The following is a 24,864-nucleotide window of genomic DNA, read 5'->3' as shown; positions in this document are numbered from 1 at the left end:
CCTGACTGCTGTGGCTGAGGCGTCCACGGAGAGCGCCTTGTGCGCCTCTGGACATGGGTGTACCAGTAGTGTCATGCTGGCAAGGGCCTCCTTCATCGCCCCGAAAGCTTTGTCCGCCTTTTCCGACTAGGATAAAGTATTTTCCTTGGTGGCGATCAGCGTGAACAGTGGGCGCATGGAATGGGTGGCCCCAGGGATGAATTGATGGTAAAACTTCACCATCCCCACGAACTCCTGCAAGCCTTTAAGGGAAGAAGGTTTTGGGAAACGTTGGATGGCCGCCACCTTTTCCATTGCTGGAGCGGCCCCAGCTGCTGAGATGGTGTGCCCCAGGAACTGCAGTGACTGCTTGCCGAACTGGCATTTGGTCACGTTGACCGTGAGGCCAAAATCAGCCAGCCGGGCAAACAGGGTGCAGAGATGGGCCTTGTGCTCCTCCTCACAGTTGTGACTGACGATCAGGATATCATCCAAGTAGATGAACACAAAGTCCAAGTTCTTTCCCACTGCATCCATGAGGTGCTGAAATGTCTGGGCCGCATTCTTTAACTCGAAAGGCATACGGAGGAATTTGAAAAGGCCGAACGGGGTGATTTTGGCCGTCCTTCCCACGTCGTCGGGGTGCACTAGGATCTGGTGATATCCTCGCACGAGGTCGACTTTGGAAAAGACTGCGCGCCGTGGAGGTTAGCTGAGAAGTCCTGTATGTGGGGGACCGGGTACCTGACAGGAGTTGTTGTGTCGTTCAGCCGACAGTAGTCTCTGCAAGGTCTCCAGCCCCCAGTCGATTTGGGGACCATGTGGAGCAGTGATACCCAGGCACTGTCCGAGTGCTGGACGATCCCAGCTCTTGCAGCCTGGAAAATTCCTCCTTTGCCTGTTGCTGCTTTTCGGGCGGCAGCCATCTGGGTCTGGCGTGCAGCAGAGGGCTTGCGTGGTGATGTGGTGGAACATTCCATGCTGGGGTAAGGCGGCGTTGAAGCATGGCTCCAAGTTAACAAGAAACCCATGGAGTATGTCAGAGTACTCGTTTCTGGTGGCGGCCAAGGCGGCGATTTCCATCTTGCAGGTGTCTGCAGTGTCCAATTGCACGGAGTGGAATGTGTGGGCGTTGACCAGCCTCTTGCCCATCATATCACCAGCAAGCCGTGAGCTCGCAGGAAGTCAGCCCCCAACAGCGCGGTGCCCACTGAGGCCAGCACAAACCTCCAGTGGAATTTTTCCTTGCTGATCTGAATCTGCGTCCTGCGGGTGCTGTAGGTCTTGATGGTGGAACTATTGGCCGCCCGCAGGGTTGGACCGCGAGATTGGGTGCGGGTCTCTAGGGCTGTGGGGGGTAGGATGCTTAACTCGGCCCCTGTGTCCATCCGGAAATGACAGCTGATGGATTTGTTCTTGACATGAAGGAGGCTGCTCACGTGGCCAGCCGTCGCAGCTATCAACGGTGGCTGGCCTGGTCACTTCCCTGAAAGTTGCAGGGTTGTCGGCACTTACAGGCTTCCACTCCCCAGCACTGGTGATAAAAGCACCAGGTTGAATGGCTCTCTTCTGGCTTGTGCTTGGGGGCGGCTTGAGGTTGGCTGGTTCCCGGTCATGCAACCTGGTTGAGGGCTGGCTCGTTCTCCCTCTTCGTGCGCCAGAGGGTATCCGCCTGAGCCACGGCTTTACGAGAGTCCACAAAATCCTCGTTGGTCAGGAGTAGCATGATATCCTCTGGCATCTGCTCGAGGAAAATTTGGCGGAAAATGAAACCGGGCTTATGATCCTTCGCTAGGGCCAGTATTTCATCCATCAGCGCTGAGGGGCTGCGGTCCCCAAGCCCGTCCAGGTGCAGGAGCCTGGAAGCCCGTTGCTGGGGGTTGAGGCCAAATATCCCAAGGAGCAAATCCTTGAGGGCATTATATTTACCCTCAGTCAGCAGGTGATGAATGAGGTCATCCAGTCTAGCTGCTGTGTCTTGATCCAGCACGCTCACGATGTGGTAAAACATCGTGGCGTCCGCTGAGATGTTTCTGAGCCGGAACTGTGCTTCTGCCTGCCTAAACCACGTCCGTGGGCAATGGGTCCAAAAGGGGGGAAGCTTGATCGCTACGGTGTTAATCTCTGCTGAATCCATGTTTCAGAGTCCAGAAAAACATCTGGGCTCGTCAGGGTTACCAATGTGCCGCTGGGTGCAGCTGAAGAAAGCACAGTCACCATGTTGAGGGTCGTTAAGGACTGTGTTTATTTGAATTTGGCGCATGTCCCTTTAAGGGCAGCGTTGGTTCAGTCACCACGTGTGTGGTGACATCATAATTGCTGCCTGGAGCCGCGCACTGAGCGGGAGGTTTGAGTGAAGAAGAACCCCCGATGGCGCCATCTTCCCAGGGCTGCCCTACCACTTGGCGTTACACGTGGGGCCAGTTCGCCCTGAGAGAGAGCGCCGCCACAGTCCAACATTTTTATTGAATTGTGTACATAACTATTGGATTATCACAAACCGACTTGACAGGATTAATTAATCACTGGTTGCTGAATTAGTTGGATTTCAATAAGAACACTATCGGTTGCCTTTTTCCCCATGAGAGGAATATGATAATAACTATATAATGGCAGGTTGAATACAAAATAAAGAATATGTTGTGATCAAAAATTCCTGCTTGTGTCACTATTTGATGATATTTACTGTAATTACATTCAACACCAGGAAACGATTGTGACACAAGCATAAAATTGAGCTGATGTTGTCAAATGTCAGAAGAATTTGATTGTAATTTCCATTACAATAATTCCTAGTGCTTTAAAAGCTGGCTGCATGCAGGAATCAGTAAATGAGCCAACAGCACAGAGTTGGAGTGCGACCTCCTTTGAAAGCAGATACAGGTATAGGTTAATTCTATATCTTAGATCCTATGGGAAAACATATAGATGCTGTGGTCTTGAAAAGGATGCCTGTGGGTTTGAATAGCAACAAAAAAAAGATAATGTCAATAAAAGTAGATGTCGGGGTGGAAAGAAAATGAGGGATTTAAAAAAAAACGGAGGTACACATATTGTGTCATGTGGATGCCTTTCCAATGAGCTGTTTGTTGCTTGTGTTCTGTATAACCATAAAAGTGGGTAAGGCATCAAGTGGTGCAAATTCACTACTGTTGTTGTCAGTTTTAATGTGAATGTTTTCATTTCTTTCAGAAAGGCAGCTTTTTGCAATTTTGTAAAAAAAAAAATTTAAAAAAAATTGCAGAATTCAGATTTATTGTCAGAGTACACCACGACATTGCATACAACCCTGAGATTCTTTCATTTCCACTATAACTAACTGGTAGTGCAAAAAAACCTGTACACAACATTTGTAAACAAATAAAGGAATGTAAAAAAAACTAACTGTACAATACAAAGGAGAAAAGAAACAATAAAATGCAAAGGTAAGAGCTCTTCAATGAATCTCTGATTGAGTTTGTCATTGAAGAATCTGATGGTGGAGGGGTAGCAGCTGTTCCTGAACCTGGTGGTGCGAGTCTTGTGGCACCTAGACCTCTTTCCTGATGGTAGTAGCGAGAACAGAGCATGTGCTGAGTGATGTGAATCCTTGATGATTGCTGCTGCTCTCTGACGGCAGCATTCCCTGTAGATGTTCTTGGTGGAGAGGGTTTTGCCTGTGATACTGTTCATTGTTCCTGCAACAGTTTCCTCAAAAGAAATACCAACCTTATAAACTCCTGAAAATGAGCATAGGGTCAGAGAAAAACAGAAATTCTGGAAGCGCTCAATGTAGGGTCTTGACCTGAAAAGTTAATTGGTTTGTATTTTCCCAGATGCTGCTTGATTGGTTGAATTCTTTTTGCATTTCTATGGTATTTCAGATTTTGACATCTACAATTTTGTTCGTTTTCCAAAGGGAAAATATGTAATTAACATATTTACTGATTTCAATACAGACAACACATCAACATGCAGCCACCTTTAAAAGCATCATTTATTGGCCCACCACCTGGGGTTGCTCAATTCAGTAGTAGCAAGGCTAGCTAACTTGCACTATTAAAACTACCCTCCAATCTTCAAGTAAAAACACAAAATATTGGAGGAACTCAGCAGGTCTGACAGTGTCTTTAGGGGAGGTAAAGATATGTAACAAAAGTTTGGGCCTGAGCTTTTCCAAGTATGAGCAAAAAGCAAGCAGGCACGTAAATAAAAATGCTGGGTGAGGAGGGATGAAAGGGCAGGGGGAGAAGCACAGGCCAACAGGCAAAAGGTACTAGTTGGACATGGATAGGAGGACAAGAGAGGAAAGGTGAGAATTGATCGGGGGACAGGGTGGCTCTGTCAATACAGAACTGGAGGAAAGGAGATGGGTAAAGGAAAAGAGAGAGAGAGCTCGAGGAAAGAAGGATGCGGAGAGATTTGTGGGGGGGGGTGGTGCTAACAGAACGCGGAAAAGATGATGTGAATGCCATTTCAATTCCTTGGCCCATTTCCCATGCCAATATATCTTCCCCATCACTTGCTTTCTTTCCTTTAGCCCCATCTCCTTTCCACCAGCACTACATTCACGGACCCCCCCCGACCCCTCATCAACTTTCACCTTTCCTCTCCTAACCTTGTCCAATTATCACCTTTTCTCTGTTAGCCTGTGCTTCTCCCCCTACCCATTTCCCCTTCTCTACCAGCCTTTTTATTGAGGTATCTGGTTGCTTTATGCTCATACCTTAAAGAAGGGCTCAGGCCCAAAACATTGCTTATATATCTTTGCCTCCTGTGGACGTTGCGGGACCTGCTGAGCTCCTCCACCATTTTTGTGTTTTTACTACAATCACAGTATCTGGAGACTTCTGGGCTTTATTCCAATCTTAAAGGAGCAGTTTTACTGAAGCAGGTGTTGGAAAATGTTGTAAGATTCATTTCGATCTGGGAAATATAGAGGAAGGATGTGAAATGGGAGAGGCTACATTTTCTTTATTACCACTATATTGGAGATTTTATATACGGGGTGAGGAAGGACTTTCTCTTGGGAGCCTAGAGACCCTCCAGGTAAATATTATAAAGGTGGTGATACAATACAGTTATGACAGTCATTGCCATAAGTTGAGGCTCAGTATGAAAGTTGATGAAGAGTTTACTGTGGAGCTTACTCAACCAACTGCATCACTCACTTAAGTCATTATAAGTACTCCCCTTGCCAAACATTTATCTACTCCTTGCTCATTTCATGCTGTTGTAAGCTCTACTTCCACAATTAATTATTTTCTCAATATGCCAGCCATTCAATCACCACTGATCACCTTGTCTTAATGGAAGAGCCAGTGGTGGGGTTAAAATGGAAAAAAAGTGACCATGGACTACTCCATTTTATTTGCCTTCATTCCATTTCCCTCATTTCCTTGTGCCCCTGCAACACAGTCAATCCTACTAATGCAGAATAAATTTGTTTTAATGTTTTTTTCCATTAACCAACTTAGGATATGGGAGAAAACCAGAACTCCCTGAAGAAATCCCTGTAGCTACAAAAGGAACATGCAAAATTTGTGCAGTCAGCACTGAAGTCATTACTAAACCCAAATCCCTGAGTGTGGCTCTCATTGCTATATCATAGTCCTATCCTGATTGCCGTGTAACTGCAATTGTATAGAAAAATATTTCATCACTTGAACAATGGAAAAATCACAGAAATGTCTTATCTTGCATTTTTTTAAACAAACCAGCAAATAGCTTCTCGTAAAATAAAAGCTAAACTCAGCCATTCATTAAAAACATTGAAAATATTTTTTTTCAACAGGTCCATCAATGCATCCCACAGAGCTGATGGCAGAAATGAGGAACAGTGGGTTTGCGCTGAAGCAGAGTGTACTGGGGAAGAAATCGACTCCAAATGACCCATCACAGGTAACCTGTATTCCCAAAACTGATATGAAAGTGATATTTATACAGGACATATTGCACCATTCTGTATTTATCCAAAGGTGATTTCTGCACCAGCACACCAACTTACTCCGTCCCTCAAGATTGATCTGCTAGTCTGCAAATATTGCGGATGCTGTAAATCTAAAATGAGCAATAAGTTCAGAAAACACTCAGCAGATTAGTCGGAAAATGAGTTGTGCTAACATGTCACATCAATAAGCTTTTATCAGAACTCCCATTTTAATGAAGGGTCAGGGACTCCATTTTTCTCTCTGTACAATAACTCCCTAACCTCAGAGAGAGATACAACACAAACACCATCCCAGCCACCTAGACTGCCTAAAACACCAATCACTTGTTTTAGCACTAAATCTGCCCAAATCATTTGATTCATTGCCCATTGTCAGCATACAATTCTTCAGATTCAACAGTCTCCTATATAAGGGGCAATTTACAGTGGTTAATTAACCAAGCAAGAAAGAAGCTGGTGCATCCAGGGGTACCCTTGTAGTCATGGAAAATATGCAAACTTCTTGCAGATTCCTCTGGAAATTAGGATTGAACTTGGGTCATTGGAGCTGTGAGGCAGCAGATCTTTCTGCAGTACTATTAAATGCTTATGTGTTTAGTGCTTTCACAATTTTCTGTTTTTTGATCCTATATCTCAATCTTAAGGTTTGTAAATAAAACACTTTTGTTCGTTTCTGCCTTTATAATTTCAGTTGGATTGTGGGAAAATATTCCATGTTCCTACTGTGTTTTGAAAGAAAAACCCTCGTTGATTTGACATGTAAATACTTCTTTCTCTACTCAACTCATCTTCTGATGACCAGCTAGCACCCAAGCTTAGTGGTCCTTGTATTTTTACTACAATCACAGAATCTGCAGACTTTCTTGTTTTACTCCAGCTGATTAGTGAGGGTTTTCCAAATTGTAAGTGGTTCGCACCACTCTCTTGCAAGGAAACTCGAGAACTCATAATAAACAAACTGATCCTGCACTTGACTGCAATTTTCACTGAATAATAATGGCAAAACTTGAATTTCTCCAAGTTAGCAATATCACTTGAAAAATTTGTAAAACTTCCAATGCTTGTAATTAACTTATCGGTTTATTTGGAAATGTGTCCTCAGATTAGTCTTTAATTATGAAATTATTGTTATAATTGCTCTATAACAGTCTGTGAAAATGATTACTGGATAAGTGAAATTGGTGTTGTGAGATGCTTCTGAGTGAATTGAAAGTGCTTTTCGTTGGTCAAATGTAATTGTGGCATTGATTTTTAGGAATACATAGCAAGTGAAGACGATGATGATCCTGAGGTGGAGTTTTTGAAGTCTCTTTCTACTAAACAAAAGCAGAAGCTTTTGAGGTATGTTCTAAGAATATTTTGTGCATTATTGGTGGTAAATTCCCTTCTTTAAGAAGTTTCACAAAAAAAATAGTTTTAATGGACTGAAGACCACCTTGACTCACTCTATTCACCCAGTCTATATGAAAGTTGAAGATCTCCAAGGCAACTACAGATCCATTCTTGCATCTATCAAATATTTCTTGGTTTATCACCTGTTTCACTGTAATATTATATTTGTTGGCCTATAGACTATTCTACCTTGTGATTTTTTTTTCGCCCCCCCCCCCCCTTTGCTTTTCCTTACCTTTATCCAGATGAATTCAACATTTTGCTTCTTTGATATTGTACCGTCTGCCACTTGCACCCTGATATCATCCTTAATGAAGAGTGGGATCCCCACCTTCCTGCCTAACCTTCTGCATAAACGATGCCCTTGGATATTTAATTCCCAGTCATCTTCACCCTGTTCTTATATTTCTGCAATAGCCACTGTATCATACCCTTTTGTACTGATTTGTGCCATATTCACCAACCTTATTTCATATACTATGGGCATTTAGATAAAATGCACTTGCACTCATTGTCCTTTTGGAATCTGATAATCTTTAGGTCCTTTGCATTTGTCTTTTCTGTAATCCACCCTTGCTTTTCTAACTTTTGCTTTGGTCTCTGCATTGCTTCACTCTGTCTTTCTGCCTGGATACCCATCTCCCTGCCATGTTAGCTTAAAGCCTCCAAAAAAGCATGAGCAAACAATCCCCAAAAGTCATTGATCTCAGCCTTGCTCAGGTATAAATCATCCAGAACTGGTTCCAGTGCCCAAGGAAACTGAAAGCCTCCTTCGTACTCCACCATTCAAGCTACATATTCATCCTAACTCTTATGCTAGTCAAGATAGGAATAGTAGATTCATATCAACTTTGGGGTGGTATATTTAGCGTAGCGATTAGCACAGCGCTGCAACAGGGACAGCAATCGGGACTGGGGTTCGAATCCCGTGCTGTCTCGTGCAGTTTGTACATTCTCCCTGTGTCTGCATGGGTTTTCCTCGGGGGCTCCGGTTTTCTCCCACCCTTCAAAATGTACCAGGAGTGTAGATCAATCGGGTATAATTGGGTGGAATGGCTCATGGGCTAAAAGTGCCTGTTATTGTGCTCTACGTCTAAATTTAAGAGTAATCCTGAGATTGCTACTTTTGATATCCTTCTATTTAATTTATCCCTTTGCTACTTAAATTTGTTTGTTCGATCTAATCCCACTTTTTTCTATACCATTGGTTCCTACTTGCACCATGACAACTGAATGTTCACCCTCTCCTTTTTGAGTGCCCTGCAGCCACTCAAATATTCCTGACCTTTGTACTTGAGGGGCAGCACATCAATTGGGTTTCCTCTTTGTGATCACAGAAGTACCTGTCTATTCTCCTTACCTTGGAATACCCTATTATTATAGTTCTTCCACTTTTTCCTGTGCAGCGGAGCCACCCATCATGGTGCCATCATCTTGGACAATGCTGCCTTCCCTTGATGAGCCATCTCCCCAAACAGTATCCTAAATGCTCTATCTGTTTTGGAGAGAGATAACTGCAGGGGGCCCCTGTACCACTTTCCTGCTACTGTTCTGCCTTTTTTTCATTTGGCCCTTAAACTGTGGTGTGACCAGCTCACAAAGCGTGTTATTCACCATATTCTTAGCATCACAGATGCCATCATGTGATCTCATCATTTGTCATCAGAAACATGAAAACCCATTTTTTAATTTGATTGTGTATGTTATTTATTTAAGATAGCAGGATGCTTTCAAGGCAAGAAAAACACTCAGAGCATGACACAACTGAAGAAATTTACCCTCCTTGACCGCTTGATGTACCTAAGAATATTTCAGCAAATATTGTATAGTCACTACTGTAATATAGGAAACCCTAGCCAATTTTTGTAAGGTGAGCCATTCCAAAAAGTAACCTGATAATGACCAGATTCCTTCTGGCCTGTTGTAATTTTACCATGAATCTATGCCTCTTGATGCCAAATTTCTTCCAGTCAGGCTTGAAAGTTAGAATTTTAAAAAATTAATCTTGCTTTCTCCCATATTTGGTACATGTATTCTTGCTGTAATCATATTTTGGAGGTACTGTGTGTTTGAGACATACAGTTTATCAGAGTGAGTAATCAATCTTCCAGGTTAATATTGAAGTTAACCAGAGATGAGTAAGCATTTTAAAAGCTGTAATCATTCTTCTGTATGCTTTAGTAATTTGATCTAATTTATGCAGGATTGGCACTAATCATTTTTGGATATTCTTCTGTTGGCAAACCACACAGATGAGCAAGGAATCCCCAGTCAGAAATCACCAGAAACTGGTGGACAGAAGTCTGGGGATGCTGGGATAAGGAGAATCACAGGGGTGACAAAGGAGTAGAACTTCTACTATAGTTCTTTACAGATCTGGTTAGACCCAATGTATTGAACTGCATTTATTTCTGGCACCTCGGCTCAGGAAGGATATCTTGGCCTTGGAGCGGCTACAGAACAGAGTCAGCAGAAGGAATTAGAGGGTAATAGCATCAATACACTGCTTGTGATTCATTTACAAGTTTAGAGAATGATTAAAACATGAAAATGAAACAAATTCTTGTATTGAAAGAATCTTGAAAAAATGGAAGGTAACCTCATTTGACCTTGGCTGTTCTACACAGTTCATTTTGCAAAGTGCGTGGAAATTGAGAAGTCTCAAATATATTGAGGCTTGGCCAATTGAAAATTTCATGTTTTATATTTTATATTATAATTATATTTTATAATTTTATAAGATTCTAGAGGGTAAATGGTACTTGACTGGGTAAAGGTAGCTTAAATGCAGTAGTCCAGTGGATACAACCAGTTGCAAATTTTTGCATTGTAGCACAGGTACACGATCCTTTATCCGGACATCTAAAATCCAGAAAGCCCCAAAATCTGGCAAGTGGGGACCAGTGGTTGGGGGAAGGGGAGACAGCCGAAGGACCGGCAATCGGGGGAGACGGCCAGGCGGCCGAGGGACCACAGTTGGGGAAGGCGGCCGGGGGAAACAGCCGGGTGGCCAAGGGACCGGCGGTCAGGGGAAGTGGCCGAGGGACTGGAGTTTGGGGGAGGCGGGCCGGACAACTGGAAGGGGGTGGGGGTGGATACTGCAGCACAATTCGGGTGGGCATTCCAAAATCCAGAAAAATCCGAAATTTGGAACACACTGTCCCCCAAGGGTTCCGGCTAAAAGATTGTGTACCTGTATCAAGAAAATATAATAGATACATTTATATTTTGCCTTGCACTATCTGGTGTGAATACCACCTTGTGCATTTAACTTGGCAGAATCAGTACCTGTGTTAAGGCATTTATTTCTGCTTCCCCGTCATCATGCACATCTTTATTTCTTGTTTCAGTTCAGATTCACTTTTCCTCACTAACTAAATGTAGTTTCAAGAGACTTTCAACTAAGCAGCACAAAGGTGGGGACAAAAACTTTTAAAATGACCCAAGATGCTGATCTATCTCTTGTGTACACTTCCTCATTGCCATTTATGTTTCCGCCATTGGTGTCATCGGCAAACTTATAGATAGCATTGAAATTGTGCCTGGCCACATAGTCATGGGTGTATAATGAGTAGAGCAGTGGGCAAAGCATGCATCCTTGGGGTGCGCCTGAGTTGATAATCAGTGAGGAGACATTTTTTTCCAATTCATACTGACTGATCTTCCAATGAGAAAGTCAAGGATCCAGTTGCAGAGAGAGTGTCATACCCAACCTCTGCAATATTCTGAGGGAATAGAGGCGCTGACACGCTTTCTTCACAATGCCATGAGTGTCCTGGGTCCAGGAAAGACCCTCCAAGCTGGTGACTCCCAAGAACTTAAATTTGCTCACCCTCTCCACCTCTGATACCCCAATGATCACTGGATTGTCCACCTCTGGCTTTCCCTTCCTGAAGTCAACAATCAGCTCCTTAGTTTTGGTTTCATTTGAGTGCAAGGTTATTGTTGGCGCATCTTTCAACCGAGTCTTCGATCTCCCTTCTGTCTGCTGACTCGTTGCCTTTCTTTATACAACCCACTACCGTGGTATTGTCGGCAAATTTGCAGATGGTGTTATTGTCATACCAAGCCACACAGTCAAAAGCGTATAGTGAATAGAGTTGGGGGCTAAGAACGCAGCCCTGTGGTGCTCCGATACTGATGGAAATTGTGGAGGAGATGTTCTTGCCAATCCTCACATTGATTGTGTCTGGTGGTCATGATCCAATTACACAGAGGGGCATTGAGTCCCAGGTCTTAAGAGTTTGCTGATCAGTTTTGAGGGGATGATGGTGTTAAATGCTGAACTGTAGTAGATAAAGAGCATCCTGATGAATGTATTTTTTACTGTCCAGGTGTTCCAGGGCTTTGTGTAGAGCTAATGAGATGGCATCCGTTGTAGTCCTTTTGTTATGATAGGCAAACTGGAATATATTCATGTCACTGCTCAGGCAGGAACTCTGTGCCTCAAAACACTGCACCACTGATGTAAGTGCTACTGGCTGATCGTCATTAAGGCAGGTTACTACATTCTTCTGAGTCATTGGTATGATTGATGCCTAATAGAAACAGGTGGGTACCACACCCTGCTGAAGTGGGATGATGAAGATATCCCTGAATACATTGGTAAGTTGGTCAGCACAGGTTTTTAATACTCAACCAGGTATCTGTCTAGACTGGACCCTTTCCTCAGATTAATTCTTCTGAAGGCAGCACACACACCATCCTCAGATATGGAGAGGATGGGATTATCAGGGGACGTGGGGGTGCAGAAGGGAGGTTCTTTGCTGTTACTGTCATCAAATCAGGTGTAGAAGGCATTGAGTTCCTCTGGGAACAAAGCTTTGCTGTCTGCTACCTCACCAGATTTGGTTTTGTAGCAGGTTATGGCATTTAGGCTGTCAGGTGTTCCTTGTGGTTTCCATTTTCTTCTGGAATCTCCACTTTGTCTGGGAGATAGCTTTTCTCAAGGTTATACCTGCTTCTTCTGTATTGATCTGGATCTCTGGACTTAAATGCCTGTGATCTGGCTCCCAGATTTCAATGTTCATCCATGGCTTCTGGTTGGAGAAAACCCTGAACTCATCCACAGCTGTTTTGATAAAGTCTGTGACAGCCCTGGTGTAGTCGTTCAGATCCTCAGTTCTTGAATTCTGCCCAATCTGCTGACTTGAAGTTCTGTAACCTCCTGTGACCACCTTCTAGCTGTCCTATCTCTGAAGCCTCTTTTTCAGTTCTGTCTGTATGAAGGCAGAAGGAGCACAGCCAGGTGATCTGATGCCAAAATGCAGACTTGGGAAAGAATGGGTAAGCCTTCCTTGGTGTAGCAGTGATGAGGGTACTGTGATCTCTGGTACACCAGGTTACATGCTGGTGATAGTTGGGTGGGGTTTTCTTGATGCAGGCCTGGTTAAAGTTGCCGACTAAAATTTGTAGTGTATCGAGCCGAAACGTCTCTTGTTTCATGACCACATCGTGCAGCTCTGCAAGTTTATGTTTGTAATTGGCATCAGGAGGGAGATAAACTCTGGTGAGAATCACTAATAAGAACTCTCGGGGTAGGTAGAAGGGTCTGCATTTTATTGAGATCTGCTCTAAGGCAGTAGAGCAGGAGGCCGACATAACTCCAATGTCCATGCACCACCCAGTATTAACGAAAAAGCACACATTATGGTTGGCTCAACATCTGTAAATATATTGGCAGTATCTGACTTTCTCTCTATAACCACTAAGCTCATTTACTGCTAAAGGTGTTTTTGCCCATATAAACTTGTATCCTCCGGTTCTTTCAGTATACCAAGGAGTTGGTATTTAAATATATATTGTCCACGAAAAACTGATGGAAAGCTAGGTTCTTAAAGTGCTATTGTTATAGATTTAGTAGGTACTGAGACCAACTGTTGTGCAGTTGTAGATTGATCATACTGTTGCTAGTTTGAATGGTGGTTGAAGCTAGTGAATGAAGCCAGTCAAGCCGCTCCCACATTTTGGATAGTGACGAGCTTCCTGAATGTTACTAGAGCTGCACTTGTAGGCAAACAGAGTATTCCATCATACTCCTGACTTGTCTCTTTTATAGAAAGCAGAAAAAAATTGAGATGGTGAGTCATTTGCCAAAGAATACCCTGTCCCTGCGCTGCCGAGATAGTCACAGTGTTTGTACTAGTCAACAGTGACTACGAGAATAATTGGACTTTATCATGGTAATAACGTTGAATGTCAGAGTTGGGTGATTAGACTTTCTCTTGCTGGTGGTCATTGCCTGGAATTTGTATAACACTTGCATTACATGCTGCTTAATGGTCTGATGCAGAAATTTGTCGAGGTTTTCAACAAAAAAAGCATTGGAAGCACTCAAACATTTCTAGCAATGCAAGTTGTTCAGCCCTTTATTTCTAGCTAGGTATTACTTATCTATTTGTACTAATTTCCTTTTCTATGCCATGTTGTGTAAAATTCTCATCTAAATAAATATTATCTGACTATTCTGAGACATCTCCACTATCAGTTAATGCATTCTTGGATTTCAACCGCTTTCTGCAAGGTAAAAAAAAAAAATCTTCAAATTCCCTCTCTTTCTCCAATGTTCTGTCCACTGTCGAGACCGAGCTGCATCAGTGGGGTGAGAAACAAAGTGAAGGACAGTTCATCAGACCTAGTAAAGTGAGAAGACAAGCTTATGGACTTGCTTTTCCAGGTATTATGAAGGTTCCTTGAGTCAATGTTGACTCGTCTTCTCTCTTCAGTGATGTAGCCTGACCTGCTGAGTGCTTCTGGCATTTTCTGTTTTTGTTTCAGATTTCCAACATTTGAAATATTTTTCTATAGTTTTCTCTCTCATGCTGGATACAGGCAAATATCATTTGAATGCTCTCCAAGTGAAATCACAGACGTTTACTGCGGATGTTCATCAGTGGTCTGAAAATATTCTGGGGTCTGAAGCTATGAGGCCATGCTGCAGTCTAAAGCACAGGAGGCCTTGTTCACTTTATCCCTTCTCGCTTCTTGCCACCCTTATTCATTCTCCAACCATCATTCTATCTCAAGCTCTTGATTCCAGCTGTAACTGTACCCAAGACCTCAGCCAAATAATGTTTCTGACACCTAGTTCTGGCCATGTAATCAGCCTGCAATTTCTGTCACATACCTTCATGTTTAGGCATCTACTTGCATGTGAGCCAAGATTCTCATTAACCAACAATAGCCCAAGAGCTGCTTCCTTGAATCACAAAGTGGAATTCCATACATCTAAAAATACAGTGAAGATGATTTTCACCACATGACAATGCAAAACAGTGCAATATTAACCACTACATGTGACCTTTTTCCAACCTCACTCACCTCAAGAGGGTCTATAAAGCCCTTCCTTAGATTTCAGCCACAAACAAAAATTTGTCTCCATCTTGCATTTGGTTTGTACAATGTAGTCAATCTCTGTGAAGATCCAAAAAAAAAACTGCGTCATTGCTCAGACACTTTTGTTAATTTCTTGCCACCATGCTACAACCTCCAACTTCCTCTGGGAATGGAGCTTCAGAACTAATGGGAAATTATTCCACCTTTGATAACTGTACATCAGAATGAGAGTCACCTAAACCTCAATTTGGCAGTATGCAGCTAAACCTCGTGTACAAATGCCGTATACAAGAAAAAAAAAATTCCTCTACTAGACTGTCCCTCTATATAACACTACCTCTACGAATAAAGATTCATGCCAAAATCATGGAGCACTTCCCACATATTTGAAGCTACCTTTTGGCAAAGACAGGTCAATGATGAGATCTCTCATCTTCCATGCATCACCACTCCTTTGATCGATTACTGCAAAGAGCCTTTGCAAATCAGCACCTCAGAGCTAGTTCAAAATTTGTGATTTACCAGGTGGCAGATATCCCTTGCCTCCTATATGTATCTGAGAGCTGGATTGGCAAGCAGATGACTCAGAGCACTTGCAAGGCACCACTAACACCACCTCTGCAAAGTTGTCCACGTACATTGGAAGGATAAGTGAGCCAGCTTCAATGTCCTTTCTCGAGCTGCCATCTTTTGCATGTTATTGCCATGCCCAACACCAAACTCCAGAAACTACCACTCTCCTGAATGTTACCATGTGGGATTACAAGGCTGACAAAGGTAAAGATTCAAGGATGTGCTGAAAAGTTATTTGGGAGGAATAAAACCTTGGGAATTTCTGGCCAATGCCTGCTCAAAATAGCAAAGAAACATTTGGGATAATATTGAAAATGTTAGACTCCATGCACAGGAAGCATGGAGAAGTCTGGCATAAACAGAGAAAAGAGTGTGCCACCTCATAAGCAGTCCATCAATTGACCCAGCAGCCAGCTACTTCCCCTTCTGTGGAAGAATCTGATTCTCACATTGGCTTCATCAGTCCACAAAAGCAGAGTGGAAGCAAGCCATCTTTGACCCAAGACATTTCTGGAAAGAAGGTAGTCATGCCAAGGTGCAAAATGAGCATTAGCCAGCAGTTAATTGGTGACTGCCATTTGACTTCACCATTTATGATCATTCTCATCACTGAGAATAAATAGATTTGGATTTGCCCAACATTTTATGGACAGGATAGATCTGGGCAATTTTTCAAATTGATTAAAACATCAATAGACTTCACTCCATCTCAGGAGACTGACTCTCCACTGACATTTATTACAAACCCTCTAACTCCCACAACTACCTGGACTACTTGTGCTCACACCCTGTTCTCTCAATTTCTCTGTCTCCGCCACATCTGCTCCCAAGATGAGGTCTTCCAGTCCAGAGCCTCTGAAATCCCTGCCTTCCACGAATGTGGCTTCCCCTCCACCACTATTAACGGCCCCTCAACTGCATCTCCTCCATTTCCCGCTTATCTGCCCTAGGCCCCCCCTCCCTGCCCCCAGAAACAATAAACACAGAATCCCCCTCTTCCTCACCTACCACCCCACCAGCCTCCACATCCAACACATTATCCACCAGAATATTTGGCACTTACCACAGGACCCCACCACCAGACACATTTTTCCCTCTCAGCCTTCTATAGGGACCGCTTCCCTCCCAACCCATCACCCCCCGCCTCCGCCCCCACTCGGCACCTTCTACTGTGGTCGTAGGAGGTGTAATACCTGCACCCACACCTCCTTCCTCACCACGGTCTGAGGTCCCAAGCAGACCTATGAGGTGAAGAAACACTTAACCTGTGTGCACCCTCTGTGGCCTTCTCTACATCAAGAGACCAGTTGCAGGTTAGGAGATCACTTTGCCCAGCACCTCCTCTCCATCCGCAACAAAAGCGACCTCCTCTAGCCAAACATTTCAATTCTGTCACACTTTCAAGCTCACATGTCTGTCCATGGCCTTTCACACTACCCCACCTGACCAATCGCAGATTGGAGGAACAGCACCTCGTTTTTCATCTGGGCACCCTCCAACCCCAACCCCAGGGCACGGACATTGAGTTTACTGCATTCCACTATTGGAATGGTCTTTTTTTCTCTCTCCACCTAGCCTAGACTCCTCCCCCCATTCCTACAGTATCTCCCCCCATTCCTACAGTATCTCCCCCCCCCCCTCCATCATCTCCCATCCTCATCACCCCCTTCCCCCTTTTGTTTGGACATCTCTCATGTTTCCCCACACCTTGATGAAGGGCTCAAGCCTGAAATGTTGGAGATGTATCTTTACCTTTGCTACATAAAGGCACTGTTTGACCTACTCAGTTTCTCCAGCATTTGTGTGTTTTTACAGTAGACTTCTCTAAATCAGGTTGCTGTTCCCATAAACCTTAGCTGCGTCCAATATGTTTCGTTATCTTTTAGAGTGATTAGAATTGGCCGAAGGCTGGCTTTTCTTGTGGTGAGAACCTTGGGAGGATGGCATGATAGATCATCCACTCTAGTTGTTTCAGTCTATGTCTCTCACATATTGGGCCTTACCATCATTGTACATGAAAATGTCCCTGGTGCTGGTTCCTCCCATTATTTTTATTTTTCTGCCATCATTCAAACTAGACGTTGTGTCTGAGAATGCTGCTTTTGATATTTGTCATGCATGTGGTTCTGTGTTGCACCTATGGGTTGTCAGCTTATTTTTGGGAGGGGTGGTTCTGCTCCCACCATGTGCTTCTGTACTCTTTGAAACAAGCATGGTCCTCAATGTTTGATGATAATGGTGTTGAAATATGGATTGTGATAGAAAACCTGTCTGCTGTAATAACCTACAGTGCTTCTTGTCTACTTAATGAACTGTCAGTGTTATTGATTTTGTATCAGTTAGCACCATACAGTAGAGGTTGTTCTTGGTGTGAAAACAAACTTGTTTCCATTAGAATTGTGATTATTCCAATCAGTGATGTTGTGAATAAATGTATCTTCATCTATAGATTGGTGAGAATTAAGTTTGTTAGATTACATGGCATCTGCCTCAGACCCTGTCTGACAGTTGTGTCTCAATATTAGGCTAACATAGTCAGTGATGGTGTTAACATGCTTCTCTTGGTGATGAGGATCAAAGGCCTTGGCCAGAGTGATTTGTGATTTATCTTGACAATGTGCAAAAATACTGGTTAGCTGAGTGAGGAAGACGGCAAATAGTCATGGGATTTTGTGTTTGCTCACAACATCACAAGATATAGGTGCAGAAATAGGCCATTGGCCCATTGAGTCTGTTCTGCCATTCTAATCATGAGCTGATCCATCCTCCCACTCAGCCCCACTCTCCTTGGGTTTCTCCCCTTGATGCCCTGACTATCAATCTCTGCCTTAAATGCACCGAATGACCTCACTTCCACAGCTGCCTTATCTTCCACCTCTTTGTCCATTCTCCTAATATATCCAAGTCTTCTGCAGCACCTGCCCTACCACCTAGTTTGGTATCATCTGCAAATTTAGCAACAAAGCCATCTATTTCATAATCCAAGTCATTTATACATAACATAAAAAAGAAGCAGCCCTAACACTGGCCCTGGCAGAATGTCACTAGTAGCCAACCAGAATAGGATCCTTTTATTCCTACCCTCTGTTTCCTGCTGTCTAGGCAATGCTATACCCATTTCAGTATCCTTTCTGTAATTCCATGAGTTTCATCTTGTGGCACCTTGTGAAGACCTTTTGAAAGTCCAACATTTACTGAATCTCCCCAGTCTCTCCTACTTATGATCTCAAAAAATTGCAATAGGTTTGTCAAGCTTGATTTTTCTTTAAGGATCAAGGGAGAATAACTCATTTGTAGTTGACTTGGATTTTAACAAGGAGTTTGACAAAGTCCCACATCACAGAGTGATCAAGAAAGTAAAACTTGTGTGTTTCAGGAGGAAGTAGCATTAGGTTAAGAGGTGGAAGGGGGGGAAAGCAATGGGAATTCTAGTTACTGAATGGCCGTATCTGTATGCAATGTAATTCTGAAGGCCTCCAGATGAAATCTCTGCTTTTGGTGTTATGTAAAAATGAAATCACAATTAAGAAATTTGACTGAATTACCAAAATTCACAATGGTCAATGATTAACTCGAATTCTAGGCTTCGGGAAGACATCTGGCTAGGTGGGCACTGAAGTCTGGAATGACTCCATTTACCAATAGTGTGAAGTTATAAATTAGGCTTGTCTGTTCAGTTTTATTCTAGTGATGCAATTAAATAGCTTGCTTTGCTATTTCATATTGGAGGAGGAATGGGGATACGCGTGTGTGTGAGTGTGAATGTAGAATAATGGTCGATATATATCCAGGTGTGGTTCAAATTAGCCACGTTGGGGTATGCTCTGGTAAGATCCAAATTTTAAATCAAAGCAGACTTCTGATCAGTTTTTTTTAAATAAAGGATAGCCAAACCTTGGGCTCCATCCCAATTACTTCTGCTGGATTCATATATCAATTAAGTATATATCTTTTCTGTTCTTTCTTATTATTCACCAGTACATGGGGAATTTCTGCCATCTAATGGGGCACTTGACTGGTGGAAGACTTTCATTAATGTAAATTGCTGCTGTAAGTTAATGATTTAATGTATTATTGTTCTGTACTGGAAGGGAGCTGATTGTCTTGAGAAATTGGTGATAGATTCAACATATTATTTGAATGAAATAAATTCTACTGTACATTTGATGTAAAAAAAAAAACCCAAATATTGAAACATACAAGTTGAGCTGCCTCTGTGGATGTATGCAATGTTTTCAAAATGTTCTTTTACTTCATATATGCAACATTTGTAGAATCTTGTTTTCAATCTTTATTATCTCCTAACATTACTACTTCTCAAATGGGGAATAAAACTTGCTCATGCAGTGAATGCCATTAGGTTTTGTTCTCTGGTTAGTAGTAGTTGATCCTTCCATTGACTCAAGCAGCTGTTACAGTTACACCTTTTGAGCAGTTCTGGTCATGTAATACCCTCAAATCCTCTGTTATGATTTGATATATTTTTGTAATTTCATCCCACTGGCAGCTCAACTCCCTCCATCAATTCCAGTCCGAATACTACATGTATTATCGTCTTCTGATGAATGATCTGCATTAATCACCATTCATCAACCTCCCCATCAGCATACTAATGGTTAAAAGATTATCTGTCCCTCAAGGTACATGTAAGCTGCAGTGAGGCCTGCTTTTATTTGATCCACTCTGTTGTTCATGGCATTATTGATGATTTATCAATAGTTTTACCAACCTATTTAAATTCCTACTTTCTGCAGCCTCCCAGTTATGTGAAACCCACTAACATAAAATAAGTATAATTAAGATGCCACAAAGAAAAAAGTATAATAAATTATAAATGGGAAAATAAATGATATTCCTAGTTGATTGGCCTGATATGCAAAAAATGTTCTGTATGTGGTACAGAAATATCTGCAGTAGAGTCTTGTAGGGTGGTTTGATTGACGTGGGGAGGTTCAAGAACCTGAAAAAAGCAATTCTTGAACTTGGAGATGCTGGATTCTGTACATTCTGCCTGAAAGTAGCAGTGAGAAGAGAGCGTAACCAAGATGATTTTAGCATAGCTACGGATAAGGATAAAAACAGGCAAAATGGGAAGTGTTTAATTGGCGAAGGGCTAATTACAATGGGATGAAGCAGGAACTAGCGGTAGTAAATTGGAAACGTGTTGGGTGAAACCACAGAAGTAATGTGGAGGAGGTTTAGGGTCCACTTGTGTTGGATTCAGGATAGGTTTGTCCCACTGGGACAAGGAAAAGATGGTAGGAAAAGGGAACTGTGGTGGCCAGAACAGGTGAGGAAGCTAGTCAAGAGGAAGAAGGAAGCACATATTAGGTATAGGGAACAAGAAACAGGAAGTTTCATGAGAAGTATACGGTAGCCAGGAAGGAACTTAAGAAAGGACTTGGGGGAGATCAAAGGGGGCATGAGAAGACCTTGGCATGTAGGATTAAGGAGAAGATCAAGGCATTCTACGTGTATGAAGAGCATAACGATGATGAGAATGAAGGTGGGCTGCAAAACAATAAAAGAGGCAACATTTGCCTAGAGGCAGAGGAAGTTGGGAGGTCCTAAATGAATATTTTGCTTCAGTATTCACAGGTTTCTGTGGGAAGTAAGAGAAGAGATAGCTGGGCAGTAGTTATGCATCCTCTTTGGCCGCAGTGGAGGTGCCAGAGGATTGGAAAATGACAAATGGAGTTTTTTTTAAAAAAAAAAGGTAATTGGGTGAATCCTGGGAATTATAGATTGGTGAGTCTTAAGTCAGTGGTGTCCAAACTATTGGAAAGGATTCTTAAGGATAGGATCTATGAGTATTTGGAGAAGTACAATTTACTCAAGGATAGCATGGCTTTGTGAATTGAGTGTTTTGAGGAGGTAACAAAAGAAATTGACGATAGGGTAGAAGATATGGTCTCTATGGATTTTAGTAAGGCATTTGACAAGATCTCCTCATGAGACACTCGTTCAGAAAGTGATGAGGCATGGGATCCATGGAACCTCGGCTGTGTGATTTTTTTTTAAACAATGGCTTGCATGTAGAAAGCAGGGAGTAGTCATGCAAGGTCTTCTGCCTGAAGGTCAGTGACTAGTAGAATTCCGCAAGGATCTACTCTGGGACCCCTGCTCTTCGAGATTTTTATAAATGACCTAGATGAAGAGGCAGAAGGATGAGTCGGTAAGTTTGTGGATGATACGTAGGTTGGAGGAGTTGTTGGTAGGTTGCCTTAGGTTACAAAAGGATATGGAGGGGATGCAGTTTTCAGCAGAAAAGTGAAAAATGGAGTTCAAACTGGATAAGTGTGAGGTGATGCATTTTGGAAGGACAAACCAGAAGGCTGTGTACAGGGTTAATGGTTGGTTACTTAAGAGTGTAGATGAACAGAGGGACCTTAGGGTCCAAATCCGTACATCCCTCAAGACTGATAGGTTAGTTAAGAAAGCCTATGGGATGTTGGACTAATAAGGGGATTGAGAACATGTTGCAACTCTACAAATCTCTGCTGAGACCACACATAGAATATTGTGTTCAGTTCTGGTCATCTCATTATAGGAAGAATGTGGAAGCTATGGTGAGGGTGTGGAGGAGATTTACCAGGATGTTGCCTGGATTGGAAATGAAGTCTTATGAGGCAAGTTTAGCTCTTTGGAGTGTACAAGGATGTGAGGAGACTTAATAGAGGTCTACAAGATTATAAGAGGCATAGATAGGGTGGACAGCAAGTGCCCATTTCCCAGGGCAGGAATAACACCAGAGGACATATGTACAAACTGAAGGGAGGGAGGTTTAGGGGAGATATCAGGGATAAGGTTTTTTTAACTCAGAGAGTTGTGGGTGTGTGGAATGCCTCTCCAGGGATGGTGGTGGAGGCTGAAACATTAGGGGCATTTAAGAGACTCTTAAAGGTACATGAATGGAAGAAAAATAGAGGGCGATGAGACAGGAAGGGTTCAGACTTTTTAAAATAAATGGATTGGCACAGCATTGTGGGCTGAAGGGCCTATAGTGTTCTATGTGGTGGATCCTTTATAATGCTGGCTGCCTCTTTGATGCTGGCTGCCTCTTTGATGTCTTTGGATAGGCATCACTATTAATTTGAGCTTTGACCCATAACCATGATCATTACTTGAAGAAGCTCATCTTTGTGCCATGACTCAGTAGCCAGCTATTTTGAACAATTGGATTGAGTGTGTGCAGTAGTAATGGTTCAACGAAAAAAAATCAAGTCTGAATTTCTGGCTTCCAACCAAATAGATCAGGCACAAGAGTACAATGTAATACTTCAACCATAAAAACATAAGCATGATTTTTGCATTACTAATGGTCAGATGGCAAAACATTCTCAACCAAGTATCTCTGGTCATGTTATAATCTTTTAATTTTTTTAACTTTCTGCATGGTCAAAAATGGAAAGGTGCTGAGGAAACAATTTTCAATTATATTTTTTTCAAAAGTTTTTCAATAAAATATGCTAATCTAACTTCTGTACAGGAAGCTTGATCACGTTGAAAAAAAGAAAAAACGAGAGAAGAAAAGGCACAAAAAGAAAAGCAAACATAAGAAAAAAGAAAGCAGTCCACCCACCACCAGCTCTTCCAGTGAACGTGATTCTGAAATTGAAAAGAAGGAAACACACAGCAAAAATAAATATTTAAAAAAGAAAAGGGATTCACCATCAGGCAGCTTAGAAAAACATAAAGAAATGTATAAGCAAAAACTCAACAAAACCTATTCAAGCCGTTATTTCAAACCTGAAGTCCAGGACACACAAGTTCACAGAAAGAGTAACAAAAGCCAAAATAAAAGAGGCAGCCGACACAGCAGCAGAAGTGACAGGAAGCAAAATGATCAGAGTAGAAGCAGTAGCCGAGATGCATATGGAAGGATGGAAGAAAAGAACAAAGCAAGTTCAAAGTGCAGTGGAGAAAAGTACTCTGATGCGAGAAGGCAGAGCACACATAACAAGGACAAGACTGGAAATGTTGGGTGTAGAAAGTGAGACTCGGGAAGCGAGACCCAGGAAAGTCAGAGCAGGGATTTGTATCCAATAAGAACTAGAAACACAAAGAATTAAGAATAATGGGTAGGATATGTCGTACGAAAATCACTATCTTCTAGACAAGCATAACAATTAGTTCTAGCTTTGACCCATAGAATTGGAAGTCTGAACCGGATTTACATTTTCTATATAAAGTACTCACAAAGTACTCAGCAGGCCAGGCAGCATATGTGAACGGAGAAACAATGAACATTTCAGGTTAATGACTCTCTGCCATTGTTGAATCTGTTTTTCTCTGCATCGGTATTGCTCTGAGCATTTGTTTTAAAATTTAATTTCAGATTTTCAGGATATGGGTGTTACTTGCTTTTCAATTGATTTTTCTATTCTCTGGTTGTAATTGAGATGGTCTGATGCATTTTCTGATTCCTTCATATTTTGTCTCGAAAACTGTGACTTTGCATTTATTTGCATTTTTGAGTAATCAATAATAATAAAATCTGAAATGAAAGTTTGAAACCAGTAACTTGTCCTCCTTCAAATTTTTCGAACACAATTTTATACGATTTTGTCTCCCTGTGCCGATTATAGCAACTCTTGTTTGTAAAGATCATCCAAAAATCTGTTTAGTATTTACCATTTTCCACTGCAGAATTATGAAACTGCAGACAAGTTATTTAACCAACCAATCTGTATTGGTGCTGTCCATCATTCTTTGAACATTGAAATGAATAAAAGGATTTTCCTTTAGTTGCTATCTTCATTTATGTATCACATAGCATTGCAATCAATTAATCTTTTTTACAAAATAAGCCTGCTCTTTATCTGGTCTTAAATTTTAAACCTGCAAAATGGTTTAATATATTGTGATATTGAAGATTTTATTATGTATATTTTTGAAAAAAAATCAAAAATAAAATATTCAGAAAAAGTTTAAACCTGCATTCCCTTCATCTATTGTTCTGATCCCCAGAAAGCAGTCTTCTCCATTCCTTTAACATTTTAACTGCCTCGGTCACACCTGCTTGCTCTCTGACCTTGCTCAATGCTGCACTTTAACTGGTCAAGAGGAAGCAGCTTTTCCAAGTTATTTGTTTGCTGTTAGGGAAGCTGTCTAATGGGAATCACACTGCTAATGAGGCTTAAAGCCTAAGTGGCTTGTACTCACCAGTGCGCAATAGACAGACCAGGGTCAGTTTTGTTTAGATATAAATGCTCTACTATTTCTTCAAAATTATATTCGTGCTCAGTCACTCTTGACAAATGAGTTTTGAGCAGTTTCTCAAAGAAGCTGAATTTTGAAGACTAATAATTAAGAAAAGCCATTTTCATTCTGTGTTTTAATGGCAGCTTGGGCTTAGTAAATTACTTTCCTAGTTTTGTTTAAGACTACTCATCTCTGTGAAAATCTCAGTGAAGTGACGAGCAGCAAATACAAGTTGCACTTGAAAGGAAAGGTAATTAGGAAATCTATTCCTTAGGTCAAAGAATTATTGAAAATTTATATGGGAATTTGGCAGAAAATGGTAGGTTCCTGAGCACAGTTCCACCATTCAATAAGGTAATGCCTTATCCCCTTTTCACCATTTCCTTTCATATCCAAAAATCCAAATTGCATCCAGATCACCCTGAACATCGACATATCCCAATCCATATCAT

At 42.0% G+C, this 24,864-nt stretch overlaps 1 protein-coding gene across 1 annotated transcript in view; it reads left to right on the top strand.

The window, feature by feature from the left end:
- The window catches only part of cir1 (corepressor interacting with RBPJ, CIR1), a 47,669-nt gene extending 23,714 nt beyond the window's left edge, over window positions 1-23,955 (top strand). The window contains exons 8-10 of the mRNA XM_069935758.1: window positions 5,753-5,859; window positions 7,164-7,249; window positions 22,698-23,955. Of these exons, the coding sequence (XP_069791859.1) occupies window positions 5,753-5,859; window positions 7,164-7,249; window positions 22,698-23,205 (701 nt within the window). The 3' untranslated portion in view covers window positions 23,206-23,955. The remainder of the gene's footprint in view (window positions 1-5,752; window positions 5,860-7,163; window positions 7,250-22,697) is intronic.
- Window positions 23,956-24,864: the final 909 nt, after the last annotated feature.

The sequence above is a fragment of the Narcine bancroftii genome, chromosome 4, assembly GCF_036971445.1.
Source record: "Narcine bancroftii isolate sNarBan1 chromosome 4, sNarBan1.hap1, whole genome shotgun sequence".
Taxonomy (NCBI): domain Eukaryota; kingdom Metazoa; phylum Chordata; class Chondrichthyes; order Torpediniformes; family Narcinidae; genus Narcine; species Narcine bancroftii.
This window is presented reverse-complemented; position numbering and strand designations above follow the sequence as displayed.